The 22,519-nt window shown below is 43.5% G+C and overlaps 1 protein-coding gene across 1 annotated transcript; it reads right to left on the bottom strand.

Moving 5' to 3' along the window:
- Positions 1–347: 347 nt before the first annotated feature.
- LOC124039465 lies at positions 348–22,143 on the bottom strand. The gene is made up of 6 exons (XM_046355460.1): positions 22,044–22,143; positions 19,761–19,789; positions 19,543–19,607; positions 19,269–19,428; positions 9,661–9,793; positions 348–2,217 (listed from the first exon to the last, which is right to left on the bottom strand). Exons 1-6 carry the CDS (start codon positions 22,126–22,128, stop codon positions 1,997–1,999), a joined length of 693 nt encoding a protein of 230 aa, XP_046211416.1. The 5' UTR covers positions 22,129–22,143; the 3' UTR covers positions 348–1,996.
- Positions 22,144–22,519: the final 376 nt, after the last annotated feature.

The raw sequence follows: 22,519 nt of genomic DNA, 5'->3' as shown, positions 1-22,519 counted from the left end.
TTTAAGGAACATCCTGTAGAGTAGTCTACAGAGGCCCTATAGACTAGCTTTAAGGAACATCTTCAACAGGTGGTTCATGTAGAGCAGGCTCTGCCACAGAGGCTTGGTTGAAATAAAACTTGGAGCAATACTCCCCCCTAGTGGCTCAATATAACAATACTGGTTGAGGTGGAATAGTGAACATTAGAGGGGGAGGAAATATTAGCTCGATTATCAACAAAACTTGAAGGAATTAAAATAAAGCAATGGATACGAAATGAAACCTTTAGAAGTGTTGGCAGAATAACGGGCCTCAGTGTGAAAATTACATTTTGACCTGTGAAAAGACGGACACACCAGAAACGAGATATGAACATATGTTTAATGTACAATTAATTACTCCCCAAAATTCCCAACAATAAAATCAAGTCTCTAAAATGCAGAATCAAACCCCATAAACGCACACCTGTTTGGGATGGTTTGACAAGCACTTAAACCACAGGAATGAACATGAAAACAAAAACTATTTAAATAACCTAGCTGGTTAAACGGACAGAAACCTGCTATATTACGAAGTGTGTAAATCAAGGAGTTGGTCTTTATTTGGTTCCAACTATTGTGCAGAGATGTTGAATGAAGTAACTCAATACCAACAACTGTATAGTGTAAAGGCCAATGAGGCGAGGTTAGGAAACTGGAAAGGACAGACACCGAGAGGTTATCACAAAACTAAGGACAATCATGTAACAATAACATGTAAAGTCATCTTACACTCGTCGCCAACCATTCAACGCTTATGGACGTCTTTCAAATGGGTCTCATCGGTAAACTTTCCCATAGTACTTCACACCACACATACACCATTATTATTGTTTGTGGGGTCACCGTGAAGCCCCTTAGCTCTGGCGAGGAGTCATCGTAGACCACCGTATCTCCTCCTGGGATACTTAGGGTGCGTCCCAATATCTAATTTCTCCTGAATAATTCACTCTTTCTCATAAAGCATTGGATTGGTTGAGGCATGAGCTAGAGGGAGTTTCCATCTAAAAACTAGTCATTTCCTTTCAAATCAGTGAAGAGAACAAAATGCACCCTTAGGGAGAAAGGAGATGTGATTGGGACATAACTATAGTCTATACGCTCCAATGGGGGTTATGGTAAATCGCATTACATCTCCCATATTCAGCGACCGGAGTGGACTAGGCCTTAAGAGTCTCTCCCGAGTACATGACCTGATCAGGAAAAGCCCTATGGACCCTAGTTATAGGCTTTAAGGTCCGGAAGTTTTGGTTGAGGAAAAACTCCTAGCCGACGGGGTGAGACAATAACAGAAAAGGACATCATTCTACAGGTTTAGGTTCAAAATCAAATCAAATGTCGTAACCAAGCCAGATAGTGACGAGATGACGACACTACGATGGACTGTAGACACTACTCATTATCACGATTGTAGTATAAACATTATGATCAAGTAGTTTATTTCCAACATTCTTTTCAGTAGATAACTTGGAAATTAATTGACACCCCTCTCTAACTCGCCAAGGAAAACTCTGTTGGACGTTTTAAAGATCTGTAGAACAGTGTTTGAGTTGGTTCTGAGAGGGCCGCGGATACACACCTCTGATAGGGAGCACTGGGCTGGAGGACGCAGCACTAAAGGCCATTATGGACTCATTGGATATCAGATATTATTGAGACATTTCTCCTCTCCGTTGCTGGCGGCTGTGTACATCTCTCCTTCCCATGAGGCAGTGGGGTGTTCCAGAGAGGAGCAGTGGTATAGCAGAGTCAAACTCCCATCAACTCCACCACATTATATTTTATTCATTTATCATATCCATGATCACAATAAATCACTTTCAGACAGTAGAAAATAGAAAACAAACCTTTTTAAAAACTAGAAAACATAGTCTGCCCTCTCGGTTTAGTGAGAGCATAGCTGGCAGGGATCGCTGAGGTTAGAAGGCAGCACTTGGAAAGGAGGTAAAGAGTCAGTCTGCATCAGGGTTCAGTTGGTCTAGTTGGGTCGGTCCTCTGAATGTGATTGGCTGGGGTTGACAGGACGCTCATGCCGGCTGGGGCTGGGGGTGTATGGAGGCGGGGCCTCGCTTATGATGCTGGCAGAGTCTTCACCCTCAAAGAGAGGGGGAGGGAGAATGGGGAGGGGGGCAAGGCGAGATGCGTCGACGTCGTCGCTCTGGGCAACCTCGCTGTACGGAGGAGGCTTCAGGTCATCCGCTGTGGGGTCAGAGGTTAGAGTTCAGTAAGAAGTAATACAGGAACTGAAGTGAACGTCGAGTGCAGGCAACAGGGAAAGCAACTAAAGAATGTGTCCTTGGTCGGCTGCACACGACAGTGCCTTCGGTAAGTATTCAAACCCCTGGACTTAATATATATGCCATTTAGCAGACGCTTTTATCCAAAGCGACTTACAGCCATGTGCATACATTCTACGTATGTAGAGCAAAGACTTCCTCTACAGTTGGTTGAGTTACAGCCTGAAATTTAAAATTGAGATGTTTGTCACTGACCTTCCAACACACAATTTAATTTAATTTTACCTTTATTTAACCAGGCAAGTCAGTTAAGAACATATTCTTATTTTCAATGACGGCCTGGGAACAGTGGGTTAACTGCCTGTTCAAGGCAAGAACTGCCTGTTCAAGGCAAGAACTGCCTGTTCAGATTTGTACCTTGTCAGCTCGGGGGTTTGAACTCGCAACCTTCCGGTTACTAGTCCAACGCTGTAACCACTAGGCTACGCTGCCGCCCCATAATACCCCATAATGTCAAAGTGGAATGATGTTTTCTGAAATGTTTACACATTAGTCAACACACACTCAAACCCTTTGTTACAGCAAACCTAAATAAGTTAATGAGTGAAAAGTTTTTGAACAAGTTAAATAATATGTTGCATGGACTCTGTGTGCATAGTATTTAACACGACTCCCTCATCTCTGTACTCCACACACTCTGGTCCTTCTGTAGCTCAGTTGGTAGAGCATGGCGCTTGTAACGCCAGGGTAGTGGGTTCGATTCCCGGGACCACCCATACGTAGAATGTATGCACACATGACTGTAAGTCGCTTTGGATAAAAGCGTCTGCTAAATGGCATATATTATTATTATATATATTATTATTATTCATATATTACACAGATAATTATAAGGTCACTCAGACAAGCAGTGAATTTCAAAACAGATTCAACTAGAAAGGGAGGTTTTCCAATGCCTCGCAAAGAGGGGTTGGTAGATGAGAGAAGAAGAAAAATATGTATCCCCCTTTGAGCATGGTGAAGTTATTCATTACGATTTGGGTGGCGTAGCAATACACCCAGTCACTTCCCAACTCAGTTGCCGGAGAGGAAGGAGACCGCGCTCAGGGATTTCACCATGGAGGCCAATGGTGACTAAAACAGTTAGAGTTTAATGTCTGTAATAGGAGAAACTGAGGATGGATCAACATGGTAGTTACTTCACAATACTAACCTAATTGATAGAGTGAAAAGGAAACTAAATAAAACATTTTTTTGACCAATCGATTAGTTGAAATGTTAAAACGTGTATTTTTCCCCCATATAGACACATCCTGTGGTATTTTAATCAAATCAACTATATGCCCTGAGCTCGTCTGATGCTTTAAGCACACTTTTTGATTAAATAATTAAGACACACAAATGACGAGAGGGAGTCCGACAGCAATATGTTTTGATTGTGCAGTGTTTTGATTGTGCCGCCTGGCTCAGACTTGCTACTCTATTTTTTGTCTCTCTCTCCTCCCTGCTATAGAAAGCAGTATGTAGTGACTAGCACCAGTTCTCTCTCCTCCCTGCTACAGCGACCACCACATAATATCAGTATGTATAGTGTTGTCTCTCTCTCCTCCTGCTACAGCGACCACCACATAATATCAGTATGTATAGTGTTGTCTCTCTCTCCTCCCTGCTATGTAGCGACCACCACATAATATCAGTATGTATAGTGTTGTCTCTCCTCCCCCTGCTACAGCGACCACCACATAATATCAGTATGTATAGTGTTGTCTCTCTCTCTCCTAATATCAGTATGTATAGTGTTGTCTCTCTGCTATAATATCAGTATGTATAGTGTTGTCGACCACACATAATATCAGTATGTATAGTGTTGTCTCTCCTCCTCCCTGCTAATATCAGCGACCACCACATAATATCAGTATGTATAGTGTTGTCTCTCTCTCCTCCCTGCTATAGCGACCACCACATAATATCAGTATGTATAGTAATATCAGTTGTCTCTCTCTCCCTGCTATAGCGACCACCACATAATATCCCTGCTACAGCGACCACCACATAATATCAGTATGTATAGTGTTGTCTCTCTCTCCTCCCTGCTAGCGACCACCACATAATATCAGTATGTATAGTGTTGTCTCTCTCTCCCTCCCTGCTACAGCGACCACCACATAATATCAGTATGTATAGTGTTGTCTCTCTCCCTCCTCCCTGCTACAGCGACCACCACACATAATATCAGTATGTATAGTGTTGTCTCTCTCTCCTCCCTGCTACAGCGACCACCACATAATATCAGTATGTATAGTGTTGTCTCTCTCTCCTCCCTGCTACAGCGACCACCACATAATATCAGTATGTATAGTGTTGTCTCTCTCTCCTCCCTGCTACAGCGACCACCACATAATATCAGTATGTATAGTGTTGTCTCTCTCTCCTCCCTGCTACAGCGACCACCACATAATATCAGTATGTATAGTGTTGTCTCTCTCTCCTCCCTGCTACAGCGACCACCACATAATATCAGTATGTATAGTGTTGTCTCTCTCTCCTCCCTGCTACAGCGACCACCACAGAACATCAGTGTGCCTGGCGCTGAACGTGTTGCTGGAAGCTATAACACAATTACAACTTTTCAGTCAGAAATAGCGGTGTTACCGAATAGCCTTATTTGCTTAGGCAACACATTCCCTAAAACCCTTGCTTTCTTTACGTGTCACTGTTTGGCATTCACGTGACCAATAGGGCCTGACCTACAGCATAATCACATCAATAAATTAGTTATAAACTCTGAACTGACAGCAAAACGGATGCAGAGGACGTGACAAATAAACCCGAAACGGGGCGATTTTAATTTTACCTTTATTTAACTAGGCAAGTCAGTTAAGAACATATTCTTATTTTCAATGACGGTCTGGGAACAGTGGGTTAACTGCATGTTCAGGGGCAGAACGACAGATTTGTCAGCTCGGGGGTTTGAACTCACAACCTTCCAGTTACTAGTCCAAAGCTCTAACCACTAGGCTACCCTGCCGCTCTAACCAGTAGCCTAGTGGCTCTAACCACTAGGCTACTGGTTGCACAGGAGGCAAAGGGGAAGTCAGATGTGTGGAATAAATTTGACTAGTTGTGAAAATACCGGAGATAAAGACCAATAAAAGGTATGGTGCGAGTGCTGCAGACATATTAGGCCTCTGTGCCAAACAGGTGCTGTTCGATTACAATATCATTGTTTGGAAAAGCGTAAAGACTAAATAAAACACTAAATACGGATACCAAAAAGTCTGTTGTAAGTTTATTTTCATTTCTGTAAAGCCTTTATTATAGCAAAGACTAAATAAAACACTAAATACGGATACCAAAAAGTCTGTTGTAAGTTTATTTTCATTTCCGTAAAGCCTTTATTATAGCAAAGACTAAAAACAGCCGCATTCATTTGGGAATGCCATTTCCCGAAATCGAACGGTTTAGACAAATGTATTGTTTACGCTAATTGTTCAATGGTGGCTTTTGTTTTATTTAAAAAAACTAAAATCTTGATTGCATTTCACATCATGAAAGGTTGATACAAAAGCCTATATAAGTATTGAAATATAGGTATTAGTAAGTTACGGAATTAAGAATAAACAGGAAGAGCTCTTAGGCCAACAGCTCGATGGTGGTTATACGATGATCATAATAATAAGGGAGGAGATCAAGGAAAAAGGAGGGATATTATTATAATTTCTGTCAATTTAGAACAGCGTAAACACTAAATAAACAATACCAGATGGTACTGGTCTAACGATGAAAGAACAGAGTAAACCTTTGTTACAGCATAGATTAAAAAGATACAAATGTGAAATTACTGCACGAGGCTCGGTGCTCACGTTATCAGTAGGCTATCAACCCGAACAGTCAAGACAACAGAAGCAGGATCCGTCTTATTTCAGTAGAGGTGGACGATTTATAAAGCCAGCGACATTTAACAGTTAGGCTATTGATTATAGACCTAATTAAGTTGTGGTTTCCGCTCTCCTGACTTTTCTTAAGACAGTAAGGCAAGGCCTGTTTTGTCATCTCCTAACTCTGCTGCTGTCTCCGCCACATTGTCCTCAACCCCAATACGCTGGTTAACTTTGCCATTATCCACATAGCAACATGGTCTAGGAAAAGACGCCAATTCAACAGCACACTGATGTTTCAGAACCGCGGACAGCGACCGCTATCAAACGTAGGAGAAAAAAAAACATTTGGTATCAAATCTTGTATTCTTGTGTAATACAACCATATACAAATTGCAGTAGCACGTCTTAAGAGTGATGAACTGTGGCATCCCCACAATGGATCAGTCCAGTTTTTGCTACTGCTCCACTAAAGAAAGGTTTCGACCAACAACGTATCAACCAAACAATCGTCCAGTCGACTAAATGGGGTTGACCCTAACCACATCACTGAGTACCACTCTCCATATTTTCAAGCATAGTGGTGGTTGCATCAGGTTATGATTATGCTTGTAATTGTTAAGGACTGGAGAGTTTTTCAGGATAAAAAAAAAGAAATGTAATGAAGCTAAAGCACAGGCAAAACCCTATAGGAAACCTGGTTGTCCCGCTTTCCAACAGACACTGGGAGATTAATTCACCTTCCAGCAGGACAACAACCTAAAACACAAGGCCAAATCTATACTGGAGTTACTTACCTAGAAAACAGTGAATGTTCCTAAGTGGCCTAGTTACAGTTGAGACAAACCGGTTTGAAAATCTATGTCAAGACTTGAAAATATCTGTCTAGCCATGATCAACAACCAATTTGACAGAGCTTGAATAATTTTGAAAATGGGCAAATATTGCACAATCCAGGTGTGAAAACTCTTAAGAGATTTACCCAGAAAAGACTCACAGCTGTAACCACTGCTAAATATGCTTTTTTACAAACTATTGACTGAGGGATGTGAATAGGTATGTAAATTAGATATCTGTATTTCATGTCATTGTGGGGTAGTGTGTGTAGATGGGTCATGTTCTATTTATTCATAATATTTTGAATTCAGGCTGTAAGTCAAGGGGTAGGAACACTTTCTGAAGTCACTGTACGTCCTCCCGTACCACATCCGGTTCCTGTTCAGTGAGCTGGCTAGAACCGGTGTAGGGTGAAGTTGTCCCTAGACGCTGATCTTGGATCAGTTTTGCATTCCCCCTCACTAGTGGTTAAGAGAGTAATTTAAATAATCCCCAAAAGGCACCAGCCCATAACAGCCAACACCAATAAACACACTATAAAAACAAGGACACAGACAAAAGCGGCACATCAATGAATCTAAAAAAAGAAACGTGTTCATATATTCATTGATGATGTGCTGCTTGTAGTGTCTGTGTGTATTTATTGGTGATGGACGTATGGGCTGGTGCAACAACATTTCCCCTTTAGGATTGGGGGAGGGGAAGCACAAGCTAAAGCAACGGGCAGGTGAAAAGTTGAATAAAACAGGTACTTATGGCAATGTGTTTATAAAGAAAGTCGACCAGGACACTGTGGGTTTAACCCTGCTTCCAGTGTGAGGGGAGGTGGCGGTGGTTCTGTGATCATGAAGAGATCGGAGGGCGAGGCCGTCTTTACCACGGCGGACCCAGTCACCGAGGCTGTCTTTACTACGGCGGACCCAGTCACCGAGGCTGTCTTTACTACGGCGGACCCAGTCACCGAGGCTGTCTTTACTACGGCGGACCCAGTCACCGAGGCTGTCTTTACTACGGCGGACCCAGTCACCGAGGCTGTCTTTACTACGGCGGACCCAGTCACCGAGGCTGTCTTTACTACGGCGGACCCAGTCACCGAGGCTGTCTTTACTACGGCGGACCCAGTCACCGAGGCTGTCTTTACTACAGCGGACCCAGTCACCGAGGCTGTCTTTACTACGGCGGACCCAGTCACCGAGGCTGTCTTTACTACGGCAGACCCAGTCACCGAGGCTGTCTTTACTACGGCGGACCCAGTCACCAGGCTGTCTTTACTACGGCAGACCCAGTCACCGAGGCTGTCTTTACTACGGCGGACCCAGTCACCGAGGCTGTCTTTACTACGGCGGACCCAGTCACCGAGGCTGTCTTTACTACGGCAGACCCAGTCACCGAGGCTGTCTTTACTACGGCGGACCCAGTCACCGAGGCTGTCTTTACTACGGCAGACCCAGTCACCGAGGCTGTCTTTACTACGGCAGACCCAGTCACCGAGGCTGTCTTTACTACGGCAGACCCAGTCACCGAGGCTGTCTTTACTACGGCAGACCCAGTCACCGAGGCTGTCTTTACTACGGCAGACCCAGTCACCGAGGCTGTCTTTACTACGGCAGACCCAGTCACCGAGGCTGTCTTTACTTCACCGAGGCTGTCTTTACTACGGCAGACCCAGTCACCGAGGCTGTCTTTACTACGGCAGACCCAGTCACCGAGGCTGAGGCCGTCTTTACTACGGCGGACCCAGTCACCGAGGCCGTCTTTACTACGGCAGACCCAGTCACTGAGGGTGAGGCTGTGTTTACTACGGCAGACCCAGTCACTGAGGGTGAGGTGTTGGCAGGTGATCGTGAAGCCAAGCAGGGAAGCCCTCCACCATTTTAAAATGTGGCTAGCTACAACAGGTTTATTTCTTGACCTCCTTTGTTCCTTTAGTGTCGTGTCTCAGCAACAACAAACATGGTCAGGTTCCACTAATGGAATCACACAGGAGTGGGACAGGTGGAAAAAAACAGCCTCTTTAGCATCGATTTAGAAAAAAAAACATTAGCATCAGTTAGTTGTGAAAACATTTCAAACTGACAAAAGACCATCCTGATCTAAATAATGGTGTCATCACTAAAGTGCCCTTCTGGGACTCATCTGCCCAGCTCTTGTGTTCAGTCTGGATGTGCACAATCGCTCTTTTCAACAGGGGTAGAATACTCCCCCTTTGGCAGCAGTGTGGTTGTGACGGGGTTAAAACAAGCCTGTTGTCAGTGGTACCACAGAGCCAGCCAAGCAGGGCTATTATCCTGGGAGATGTGGGCATTTTCTCTCCTGGGTTATGTTCACTAGGAACCAAACAGACAGAAAAGGGAAGGAGCTACCTAAACTTGCCCAAAAAGAAAAGCTGTTTTCTAACGCAAAATGTTTTTGATACGGTATGCACTAATGAGTAAGACCCTGCTTGGCACCCTGCTCTCTAAGGAAGCCGCAAAGCCCCCCTGCCCTCTAAGGAAGCCTCAAAGCCCCCCTGCTCACTAAAGGCTACCACAAGTCTCAAGCCCCCAGGTGCAGCCCCTTCTTAAGACAAGTATGACCTTAGGTGGTGTTTCTTTGATCCATTTCCTGCAGAGCCATCTTCTCACCTAACCATATCCTGTGTGTGTGTGTGTGTGTGTGTGTGTGTGTGTGTGTGTGTGTGTGTGTGTTACCTCCGGAGACAGCTTGGTATGGTGGTGGCATGTCCAGGTGAGAGAAGGATACTGCTGCCGGGGGGAGTGAGGCAGAAGACTCGCCCATTGATCCCTCATCCTGAACCCCATACCAACTGGGCCAGATAGACGTCTGGGGAGAGACATGGAGAGAGAGAGAACAGGAATTATTACCACAAAAACACATAGGCGCACTGAGCGTATACACACACACACACACACACACACACAGTTCATTTCGGAGCTCAACAGAAGCGTGATGAAGAATCTAAAGCTCACTGATGGGTAAAAGAGAATTTACACCCTGCATCCCAAATGGCTCCTTTTTCCTTACTTGGTGCACTACTCTATGGGCCCTGGTAGTCATTTGAGACCCTCCCACCCTCTGGCCTCCCCCCTCCCCACCCCCCCCTGGCTTCTCTCTCCCCCCACCCCCTGGCCTCCCCATGGCCTTCCCCCCCCACCCTCTGGCCTCTCCCCCCCCACCCTCTGGTCTCCCCCTGGCCTCCCCCCCCCCCTCTGGCCTCTCCCCCCCACCCACCCTCTGGCCCCTCTCCCTCCCGCCTCCCCCACCCTCTGGCCTCTCCCTGGCCTCCCCCACCCTCTGGCCTCTCCCTGGCCGCCCCACCCACCCTCTGGCCTCTCCCGCCCCACCCACCCTCTGGCCTCTCCCGCCCCACCCACCCTCTGGCCTCTCCCGCCCCACCCACCCTCTGGCCTCTCCCGCCCCACCCACCCTCTGGCCTCTCCCCCCCACCCACCCCTGGCCTCCCCCTGGCCCACCCCACCCTCTGGCCTCTCCCACCCCACCCTCTGGCCTCTCCACCCCACCCTCTGGCCTCTCCACCCCACCCTCTGGCCTCTCCACCCCACCCTCTGGCCTCTCCCACCCCACCCTCTGGCCTCTCCACCCCACCCTCTGGCCTCTCCACCCCACCCTCTGGCCTCTCCACCCCACCCTCTGGCCTCTCTCCAGGGACCTTTCAGAGGGGCTGCTGCCTGTCTGCTGGAGTTATGGCTGGCTCTGGGGCCTCTTCGCTGCATGCACATTCCATTAAAATCTAAACAGGGAGCATCATGGTTTAGACTAGAAGACTAACGGGAGATAAGAGAAAGAAAAGTAGGGGGAGGAGGAGAGCCAGAGAGGGATTGTACTAAAGCACTGAGGCAGTGGAGGCTTGGAGTGAACAGCAACAGGTCATTAAAGCTAGCTCACCGGGGTGTGGCTGACAAGGATGGAATCACAGGGTTGCAACGCTCAATTATACTTGGGTCCTGTTCTGTCCAGAGCACACTACATTCTAATTCCAGCCCAACTTCTCCTCTACAATGACCTAGTTACTTGAACTTGGTTACCTAATAGAGCCGTTTCAGGTCCAAACACAGAATCCAAGCCAGAAGTGGCTTGTGTGTACATTGTCTCCTGCATCTTCAAATCAGATGAATTGTAAAGCAGCTGCAGTAATGTCATTACTGGGGGAAGCTTCCTACGAGAGCTAGCTAGAGCCTGGAATCTCCTCAACATACCTCATTCTTAGAATGGAGACATTTCTGCTATGAGAAAGCCACTCCTGACACTATAAATAGCCTAAAAAGCCCACCTGGAAAACAAAGGCACCTATACTGATTCAGGTAATGGCAGGGACTGCAATAAAGCATCATTGGTATGGTGTGCATGTCGAGCTAGTTAGAAGAACATTCACTCTGAAAGTAGTCTAACGACTGGTAGTCGCAAGATCGAATCCCCGAGCTGACAAGGTAAAACAAATCTGTCGTTCTGCCCCAGAACAAGGCACTAGGCCGTCATTGAAAAATAAGAATTTGTTCTGAACTGACTTGCCAGGGTTCTGATTCACAGAAATGGTTTCTTCCTAGAACACCTGGAAGCAGTATAACACAAAGGCAGAGCGTACTGGAAGGAGGACTGATGTCAGAGTTTGTATAATGCAATCTGAGTATTGAAGTCTTCTCCCAGACTTTATGAAAACATCAATGATAGCTGGCGCAGCTATCAAAAGTCACGGGTCAATAGTTCTGGAGATATTAGTCCACAGAGGACAATAAACCACAAAACAAGGTAACAGTTGGCATTTTGGGAGTCCCTGACCAGCAAAACAAAAGGAATGCAGAGGGGGAAAGTTGAATGAACGTCACTTTGAAACCGCCAAGGAAACAAGATGAGGAGTTCCTCTTCTCAAAGGTTCCATGGAATCTTAGGAAAGATGGGAACGTTTTCTTACCACTAAACTGTTTACATATCTAAAAATGGATAGAATTGCATTTAAAATGAAACAAGCATTTCGTTTGTGACCAATACAATTTTTTTTGATAATTTGTTTTGATTTAATAGGCAGATTTCTGAATGCTTGAGATCAGGGGAACTATTATGGCTCACCTCTTCTCTTTCCCTGACCATTTTAGCTGTTACTATTGGCTCAGACTTTCACAGGCTTTTGTTAGATTTGACAAGCGCTAGACAGTCACCGGTAGACAAACCAACTCCAACACTGGCTCTCACACATTCACTGTGACCCTTACACTGCTTCACACAAGTTCTGAGGCCTGCCAGAGCCCTGACGTTTTAGAAAGGTCACTCTCACACACACAGTATCAGTCAAAGGTTGACACATTTACTCATTCCAGGGTTTTTATTTTTTACTATTTTCTACAATGTAGATTAATAGTGAAGACATCAAGACTATGAAATAGCACATATGGAGTCATGTAGTAACCCAAAAAATTGTTACACAAATAAAAAATATATTTTATATTTGAGATTTTTCAAAGTAGCCTCCCTTTGCCTTGACAGCTTTGCATTCTCTCAACCAGCTTCATGATGTAGTCACCAGGAATGTATTTCAATTAACAAGTGTGCCTTGTTGAAAGTTAATTTGTGGATATCCTTTCCTTCTTAATGTGTTTGAGCCTATCAGTTGTGTTGTGACAAGGTAGGGTTGGTATACAGAAGACAGCCCTATTTGGTAAAAGACCAAGTCCATATTATGGCAAGAACAGATCAAATAAGCAAAGAGAAACACCAGTCCATCATTACTTTAAGACATGAAGGTCAGTCAATACAGAACATTTCAAGAACTTTGAAAGTTTCTTGTAGTTGACAAAAACATCAAGCGCTATGATGAAACTGTCTCTGATGAGGACGGCCACAGGAATGGAAAACCCAGTTCCCGCTGCTGTAGAGGATAGGTTCAGAGTTACCAGCCTCAGAAATTGAAGCCAGAATAAATGGTTCAGAGTTCAAGTAACAGACATCTCAACTAGAAGTTGACCGATTATGAATTTAACGCCCGATACAGATTATTGGAGGCTCAAAACTAGCCGATACCGATTAAATCGACCATTAATTTATTTGTAATAATGACAATTACAACGATACTAAATGAACACTTATTTTAACTTAATATAATACATCAATATATTTTTTTAGCATCAAGTAAATAATGAAACATGTTCAATCTGGTTTAAATAATGCAAAAACAACGTGTTGGAGAAGAAAGTAAATGTAAGAAAGTTAACATTTCAGTTCCATGCTCAGAACATGAGAACATTTGAAAGCTGGTGGTTCCTTTTAACATGAGTCTTCAATATTCCCAGGTAAGAAGTTTTAAGTTGTAGTTATTATAGGCCTATTTCCATCTATACCATTTTACCATTTGTATTTCATTAACCTTTGACTATTGGATGTTCTTATAGGCACTTTAGTATTGCCAGTGTAACAGTATAGCTTCCGTCCCTCTCCTCGCTCCTCCCTGGGCTCGAACCAGCAACACAACGACAACAGCCATCATCGAAGCAGCGTTACACATGCAGAGCAAGGGGAACAACTATTAGAAGGTTCAGAGCAAGTGACGTTTTAAATGCTATTAGCGCGCGCCAACTAGCTAGCCATTTCACTTCGGTTACACCCACCTCATCTCGGGAGTTGAAGTCAAAAACAGTGCAGTGCTTGACGCACAACAAAGAGCTGCTGGCAAAATGCACGAAAGTGCAGTTCTAATTCATGTTTATGCGCCTGCTTCTGCCTACCACCGCTCAGTCAGATTATATGCAACGCAGGACACGCTAGATAATATCATCAACCATGTGTAGTCAACTAGTGATTATGATTGATTGTTTATAAGATACGTTTAATGCTAGCTAGCAACTTACCTTGGCTTACTGCAGTCGCGTAACAGGCAGTCTCCTTGTGGAGTGCAATGAGAGAGGCAAGTCGTTATTGCGATGGACTAGTTAACTGTAAGGTTGCAAGATTGGATCCCCCAAGCTGACAAGGTGAAAATCTGTCGTTCTGCCCCTGAACGAGGCTGTTAACCCACCGTTCCTTGGCCGCCATTGATAATAAGAATGTGTTCTTAACCGACTTGCCTAGTTAAATAAAGGTATATACATTTAAAAAAAATACAGATTTCCGATTGTTATGAAAACTTGAAATCGGCCCTAATGAATTGGCCATTCCGATTAATCGGTCGACCTCTAATCTCAACATCAACTGTTCAGAGACTACGTAAATCAGGCCTTCATGGTCAAATTGCTGCTGCTGCTGCAAAAAAACACTACTAAAGGACATCAATAAGAAGAAACTTGCTTGGGCCAAGAAACACGAGCAATGGACATTAGACCTGTGGAAACCTTTGGTCTGGTGGGTCCACATTTGAGATTTTTTGTTCCAACCGCAGTGTCTTTGTGAGATGCAGAGTAGGTGAACAGATGATCTCTGCATGTGTGGATCCCACTGTGAAGCATGGAGGAGGTGGTGTGGGGGTGCTTTGCTGGTGACAGTCAGTGATTTATTTAGAATTCAAGGCACATTTAACCAGCATGGTTACTACAGCATTCTGCAGCAATACGCCATCCCATATGGTTTGCACTTAGTGGGACTATCATTTGTTTTTCAACAATTTTACCTATTTGACCAAGAAGGAGAGTGATGGAGTGCTGCATCAGATGACCTGTCCACCACAATCCACCAACCAAATTGATATGGTTTGGGATGAGTTGGACTGCAGAGTGAAGCAAAAGCAGCCAACAAGTGCTAGGCATATGTGGGAACTCCAACACTGTTGGAAAAGCATTCCAGCTGAAGCTGGTTGAGAGAATGCCAAGAGTGTGCAAAGATGTCATCAAGGCTGGCTACTTTGAAGCCTCAAAAATAAAATATATTTAGATTTGTTTAACACTTTTTTTGTTTACTACATGATTCCATATGTGTTATTTAATAGTTTTGATGTCTTCACTATTATTCTACAATGTAGAAAACAGCAAAAATAAAGGAGAACCCTTGAATGAGTAGGTGTGTCCAAACCTTTGACTGGTACTATAAGCGCACACAAACAATTACTGATAACCACATACATGCGCATATACGAGTGCTGAGCTATTGCCGAAATGTCTTTTATTTATTTTTAATAACTAATTCACTGACGTCAGTTGAATTATTTGAATTCCGTTTAGTTTCTTCTGTGCTTACCACGCCGTTTCTCTAGAGTGAATCAAATAAAGAATAAACTATAGGATGTTGTAGGAAATTGTAGTTTACACCAAAGTTAAGTGCAGAAAAAGTGGTATTTAACTATAATGGCAGCAATCCATTGTTCCTATAGATGCCTGTTCAATGGTTCTTGCCCAGGCAAGCCTGTGGGGCTGGCAGACAGACAATGAGATTAAGGGGTTTCTACGAGATATCACAGCTACAAAGTCAACATTGGCTATATCGTAAGAATTCTTGAACAAATATTAGCCTTTTGGTCTTAATATAAAGTTAGCAGTGTGGTTAAAGGTAAGGTTTTATAATACATTTTTAAGAAGATAAATTGTAGAAATGGGCGGGGTTTACGACTTTGTACCTGTGGTAACTAGTGACGACCCAGAGGGCGGGACAGATCGAGTGGCACACGAGAGGAGCACTAGGATTTTTTTGATTGATAGTTGATAGTTGTTATTCAGCATAAATAGGATGACTCTTTAGGGACCACAGAGATGGATGGCTGGCTGCTACTGCCAGAGCAGAGATTAGAAGACTTGGAATTAAATAATAAGTTATAAATGCATATATATATATAAATAACAGACCTCAACTGCAATATAATATTAAAGTACTGTGAATAAAGGATGGTTTATTAATAAGTGATATGCAGAAATGGACAGTCTACCATCATTGGGATTTTATTTATGAAATAATAAAGGTCACCAAAACACAAACAAAATATTTAAGTAAATGAATGTGAATAAATGATAGCTAGAGACTAATAAGAGATAATCAGTGACCATCTTTAGTTATTTTACTATGTGTTGTTAAAGCATTCAACCCACAATGCAATTTATGGGTAATTTTTTTTGTGAAAGAGTTATATATTTTTTTGCCGAATCCTCAAAAAGCAAGTCCGTGTGTTACGTGCACACACCACGCCCACGGGACTGCTGTTAACCACAGGACGGGTGGGAAGTTGAGTAATCGACAGTGAGAAAGCATCCCATTCTTAGTCAGTCATTCACTGTGGAAAGTGACTCATCTAACCACCAAGCAGCAAGGAAAGCAAATAACTCTTCCCCCACACACTGACACACACCACTGAAAGGGCAACCTTATGGGACTCTTCGAACCAGAGTCTATGGGACCTGCTTCCCTGACTAGAACCAGAGTCTATGGGACCTGCTTCCCTGACTAGAACCAGACTCTATGGGACCTGCTTCCCTGACTAGAACCAGAGTCTATGGGACCTGCTTCCCTGACTAGAACCAGAGTCTATGGGACCTGTTTCCCTGACTAGAACCAGAGTCTATGGGACATGCTTCCCTGACTAGAACCAGAGTCTATGGGACATGCTTCCCTGACTAGAACCAGAGTCTATGGGACATGCTTCCCTGACTAGAACCAGAGTCTATAGGACATGCTTCCCTGACTAGAACCAGAGTCTATAGGACATGCTTCCCTGACTAGAACCAGAGTCTATGGGACATGCTTCCCTGACTAGAACCAGAGTCTATAGGACATGCTTCCCTAGAACCAGAGTCTATGGGACATGCTTCCCTGTGCACGACTAGAACCAGAGTCTATGGGACCTGCTTCCCTGACTAGAACCAGAGTCTATGGGACCTGCTTCCATGACTAGAACCAGAGTCTATGGGACCTGCTTCCCTGACTAGAACCAGAGTCTATGGGACCTGCTTCCATGACTAGAACCAGAGTCTATGGGACCTGCTTCCCTGACTAGAACCAGATTCTATAGGACCTGCTTCCCTGACTAGAACCAGAGTCTATAGGACCTGCTTCCCTGACTAGAACCAGAATCTATAGGACCTGCTTCCCTGACTAGAACCAGAGTCTATAGGACATGCTTCCCTGACTAGAACCAGAGTCTATAGGACATGCTTCCCTGACTAGAACCAGAGTCTATAGGACATGCTTCCATGACTAGAACCAGAGTCTATAGGACATGCTTCCATGACTAGAACCAGAGTCTATAGGACATGCTTCCCTGACTAGAACCAGAGTCTATAGGACATGCTTCCCTGACTAGAACCAGAATCTATAGGACATGCTTCCCTGACTAGAACCAGAGTCTATAGGACATGCTTCCCTGACTAGAACCAGAGTCTATAGGACATGCTTCCCTGACTAGAACCAGAGTCTATGGGACATGCTTCCCTGACTAGAACCAGAGTCTATGGGACATGCTTCCCTGACTAGAACCAGAGTCTATGGGACATGCTTCCCTGACTAGAACTAGAGTCTATGGGACATGCTTCCCTGACTAGAACCAGAGTCTATGGGACATGCTTCCCTGTGAACGACTAGAACTAGAGTCTATGGGACATGCTTCTCTGTGCACGACTAGAACTAGTCTATAGGACATGCTTCCCTGACCAGAACCAGAGTCTATAGGACATGCTTCCCTGACTAGAACCAGAGTCTATAGGACATGCTTCCCTGAACCAGAGTCTATGGGACATGCTTCCCTGTGCATGACTAGAACCAAGGTCTATAGGACATGCTTCCTTGTGCATGACTGGAACCAGGGTCTATAGGACATGCTTCCTTGTGCATGACTGGAACCAGAGCCTATAGGACATGCTTCCTGGTGCATGACTGGAACCAGGGTCTATAGGACATGCTTCCTTGTGCATGACTGGAACCAGGGTCTATAGGACATGCGTCCTTGTGCATGACTGAGCAAAAACAATGTGAGTCTCAGAATAACCCGAAACAGCAGGGCTACTTCCCCATTTATTTTCTCACAATGTGGGCCTGAGAGCCAAAAGTTTTGGTCCATTTAACAATCTACCAGCCACTCATGTTTTTTTACCAGACAAAATATTTTTAGCCAGAAATTATATCAACATTATTTTATTGAACCTTTATTTAACTAGGCAAAAACATGCGTTGTAATGTTTCTAAAACAATCAAATGTAGTACTAGCAAGAAGTAACTAATGTGGTATATTAACTATATTTATTATACCAGTTTTTTAACCAAAATATCACAGATGAGACAAATTTTCACCTACCCCTTTAAGGGCGGGAGGTTACCATAGCAGCACAACTGGAGTCATGTTTGTGCCTGTGAGATTAAGTCTGCCTAGTAGAAGCGTGGTCTTCTCTTCTCTAGCAGTTGAAAGTCAAACATAGAAACACAACCTGGCTTGTGAACAAAACAATGCAAATAGCCAAGAAACACAAGGACAAAGTCTCACTTCAGTAGACTTTCGTTTCAAGTAAATTAGATAAAAGTTTATGCCTGTGCACAGCGCTTCTAAAAATGTATCTTTCACTCAGCTCTTCAGGTGCGCACAGCCCCCAGCCAGGCAGTGTTACAGCATGGGATGGAGTATGCTATGTAGGATTTATAATTCTTCGACCACGTGTGATTGATTTACCAACTATTTAAAAAAAAACGGCATAATTACTTTGAAAACAGCAACATTTATTTTACATGTGATCATACTTGACTATTTTTATTCATAAATGTGAGTGAAAGGCTCCCAGTGAGGTGCCCTGAACACCCGCCAACAATGCTGGTGAAATAGACATCTTACCTGCCAATGCCAAAATCTACACACATTTGGCAGGTGGCGGTTGTTAAATTTAGGCCTCAGACAGGGTGAGCGCCAACCCTCAGACAGGGTGAGCGCCAACCCTCAGACAGGGTGAGCGCCAACCCTCAGACAGGGTGAGCGCCAACCCTCAGACAGGGTGAGCGCCAACCCTCAGACAGGGTGAGCGCCAACCCTCAGACAGGGTGAGCGCCAACCCTCAGACAGGGTGAGCGCCAACCCTCAGACAGGGTGAGCGCCAACCCTCAGACAGGGTGAGCGCCAACCCTCAGACAGGGTGAGCGCCAACCCTCAGACAGGGTGAGCGCCAACCCTCAGACAGGGTGAGCGCCAACCCTCAGACAGGGTGAGCGCCAACCCTCAGACAGGGTGAGCGCCAACCCTCAGACAGGGTGAGCGCCAACCCTCAGACAGGGTGAGCGCCAACCCTCAGACAGGGTGAGCGCCAACCCTACAAAAACTAAAATTGGTTGCCAAATCATGTCATTGCATTTGAATATCAGCTTAGCCTGTGTTTTGTGGTCTGTCTTTGCTACTTACATTCTGTCTCTCACACATCTGATGCAGGTAGGCCCTCCCTCCCACGATAACTATCTGCGAATTACGAGGGTTGTTGAGGTACGCGGCCAGTTGTCTCTGACGCGAGCGGTACCAGCACACATAGAAGAAGATCTTGATGACGATGAATATGATGACCACTCTGGAAGAGAGAGATAAACAGTAGCAGCAAAGAATGTCTTATGTTGATCTCAACATTGTTCAAAACACAGAGTCAAGTGTATGAAAGTGAAAAGAAGAATTAAAAGTTCCTTACATGTACCAGTACAACTCCATATTGAGATCACTAGGCATCAGATCATGGTCACAAAACGACGGTGCCTGAAACACAAAACCAAAGTCATGTTTAGACATTTGAAGCACAGCCCAGTATGTGTTATTCTGAAATAAGATGGCTGAGATAAATGGTTTACTGTAAACCACGACGAAATACATTTGAATAAAAACTCCACTTTGTCCATGACTACCTCTCACCTCTGAAGAATAAACGAGTCCCCTTTGATCTGCAAGAGACATGTGGCACAATGTGAGCAACAGTTCAACATCCGATGAAATACATATTATGTGGCTGTAAACACCCTTAACTCTCAGAAGAGGCACTTCAAACTACAGGCTGTTATTTAGATAGTTCCCCTAAACAACAAATTTAATGTTAGCTTCATAATCCATGTAGATAGCTTGCCTGTCAACAACTGAAAGCATAACCAGTTAAAAAGAAGTAGTTCACTATTTACAACTTCCTAATCCTGAAAGTAGTGTGGTTCCTTAAACAGACACTATAAACATTAGCTACATTTTAGGCACCATAAGCTAAAAATCAATGGAAGAGATTTGGGATTGTGAGCATGTAACAAAAAAAAAGTTCAAATCTCCTGAAATCAATTCCAATCACTTAAAGGTGATTTAGCCATTTTAAAATAAAAACACACTCACACCCCCCATTGATTGTTAGCTAAAGTTAGCTGACGTTTGTAGCAGCTGTGTAAAGCAAAGTGAACCATGGATTAGTTTCTCCTGGCCTTTGCACTACTTTCAGGGTGAGAAACAAATCCAACATCTATTAGAAAACTAGAAAAAACCAACCAACATGTGAAAGTGGGTTTGGTGTCTCTAGTTTGAATAGTTCAAGAGTTACTGTGGTGAGTTATTTATACAAATTAATTAACATTTGTATAGTTATAGCTGATCAAAGTTAGGATAGCCTGAACATGAGGAAGTTGGTTTAGTATCTCTAGCTTGAACAGCTTCAGAGTTACTGTTGCTGATTAATGTTACGTAAATATGTATAATTATAGTTGATAGAAGTTTGAAATAATTACAATTTAGGATAGCCTGAGCATTTGAAAGTTGGTTTGGTGTCTCTACAATGAATGGTTTAAGAGTTACTGTGGGTTGGATACTTTACGCTAATTTGTACAATTATAGTTGATAAAGATCTTGAAGAATTTGAAGTTAGGATTGCCTGAATGTTTTAAAATTGGTCTTATAGCGTAATTGGCCAAGGAGTAGTTAGTTACATAGCTACCACTATGACTGTTCCTAATTCAAACCCATGTTAATTTATGCATATTTTAAAATGGTTCTAATTAAAAATATATATATATAAATATTTTAAATCTGAATGCAAGCTCTCTAAATTGGGTCACATAAACATAAAGGGTTAGTTTTGCGTAGATAGTTTAAACAGTGTAAGAAGAGCAGTGACAAATCAAAATATTTCCCATTAAAGACTACGGAGGTTTTATTAATATTTAAAATTGCTATAGATAAAAAAAAAAGTATAAAATGTTATCAAAAGTATAAACACAAGCCATCTACGTTGGGTCAGTCTGAACATCTCATCGTTGGTTTGTTAACTACATTGACAGAAGAGACCACATTTCCCCGATTTCTGCCCATGTAAATCCATCCAAATGTATTGGGAGTTCATTTAAATATCGCTGTAGTACAAAAACAAAAGTATAACAAATATTTTCTCAAGCTATATAAATTGAGACGGTCTGCACATTTACAAGTTGGTTTCGCTTTAATAGCTTAAGTCGTTTAAGCGCTTATAACGAGCGGAATAAACAACTATGTAAGAAGGGATATAATGAACTAGCTACTCAATTCTAGTTAACTGTTAACTACAGTATAAAAAAAAAGACTGCCAGCTTGGAAACTAGCTAGTTTTAGATATCAAAATCAGCCTAGACGTCAGCTAGTTACAGTAAGTGTTGCATTTCCAATCTAAAAGAGCAGCTAACTGTTAGTTAGCAAACACTTCTTACAAGAAAAGGGTAGCTAGTTATGGTCAGTTAGCTACTAAAACGTAGCTAACCAGCTATTTAGTTAAACCAATGGTAACGTTAGCTATATTAAAAAGACAATGACAATAATCTGGTTGAAGTATTTATGGCTAAATTATAACTAACAACTTACCGTGTCAACCAAGTAATGTAGCTAGCTAACGTTATATCATCCAGAAACGGCTAGCCAAGCCTTGTTGTTTTCCTTTAGCCGCCTGTGTGGTTTACAGCTCATGTGAGCCAGCTAGCTTAGCATCAACGATTTAATCAAACACCGTTTGATGTTATCCTCATGCCGAGAGGTAATCCAACTACCTGTCAATTTCTGTCGTGTATAATCGTTCCCCTCCCCCAAAACAAATCAGAATTTAAACTTAGTTAGAAGCCCGAAAGTAAAACAAAAAAACTAAAAAAAAACTGCACTTTATTTATCCATTTGTTTCACCATCCTACCTTGACTGCTACTCACGTTTGAGCGCTGTGCTGGTCAGCAATGAGGTTAGGGGGCGAAGCTCGAGCTGCAGACTGAAGTTACAACAAGAAACGCCCCACATGGAACGTCAATAGCATTGCGTCACTACATACCACACCCACTACCTTTGACGTCGCTTGTAACGGTGTGGAAAATAGCCTTCCTGTAATGAAAGATGTCATCTCTTTGAGAGGGACTATTTGAAAATTTACTCCCGATAAACCAGGAAGATAATGAAAAATACTTGTGGATTTTATAAAAACAATTTGGGGGGGGGTGCTAGAGGTGTTACTACAGACCCTGGTTCGATTCCAGGCTGTATCACAACTGGCCGTGATTGGGAGTCCCATATGGCGGTACACAATTGGCCCAGCATTTGGCCGGGGTAGGCCGTCATTGTAATTACGAATTTGTTCTTAACTGACTTGCCTAGTTATATATAAGTAAAATAAGCCAGTAAGGAAACCTGAGCT

Source organism: Oncorhynchus gorbuscha, linkage group LG07, assembly GCF_021184085.1.
Source record: "Oncorhynchus gorbuscha isolate QuinsamMale2020 ecotype Even-year linkage group LG07, OgorEven_v1.0, whole genome shotgun sequence".
Lineage (NCBI taxonomy): Eukaryota > Metazoa > Chordata > Actinopteri > Salmoniformes > Salmonidae > Oncorhynchus > Oncorhynchus gorbuscha.
Note: the sequence above shows the minus strand (reverse complement) of the source record. Positions and strands in the feature narration are given on the sequence as shown.

Bases quoted from the DNA above. Each gene is read 5' to 3' on its own strand.
- LOC124039465 (XM_046355460.1), bottom strand. From the start codon at position 22,128: ATGTGGGGCGTTTCTTGTTGTAACTTCAGTCTGCAGCTCGAGCTTCGC. The intron at 19,608-19,760 runs GTGAGAGGTAGT...TTTGTGTTTCAG, and splicing joins GACTCGTTTATTCTTCAGAG to GCACCGTCGTTTTGTGACCA. The intron at 9,794-19,268 runs GTAAGTAGCAAA...GTCTCTCCCCAG, and splicing joins AGATGTGTGAGAGACAGAAT to ACGTCTATCTGGCCCAGTTG.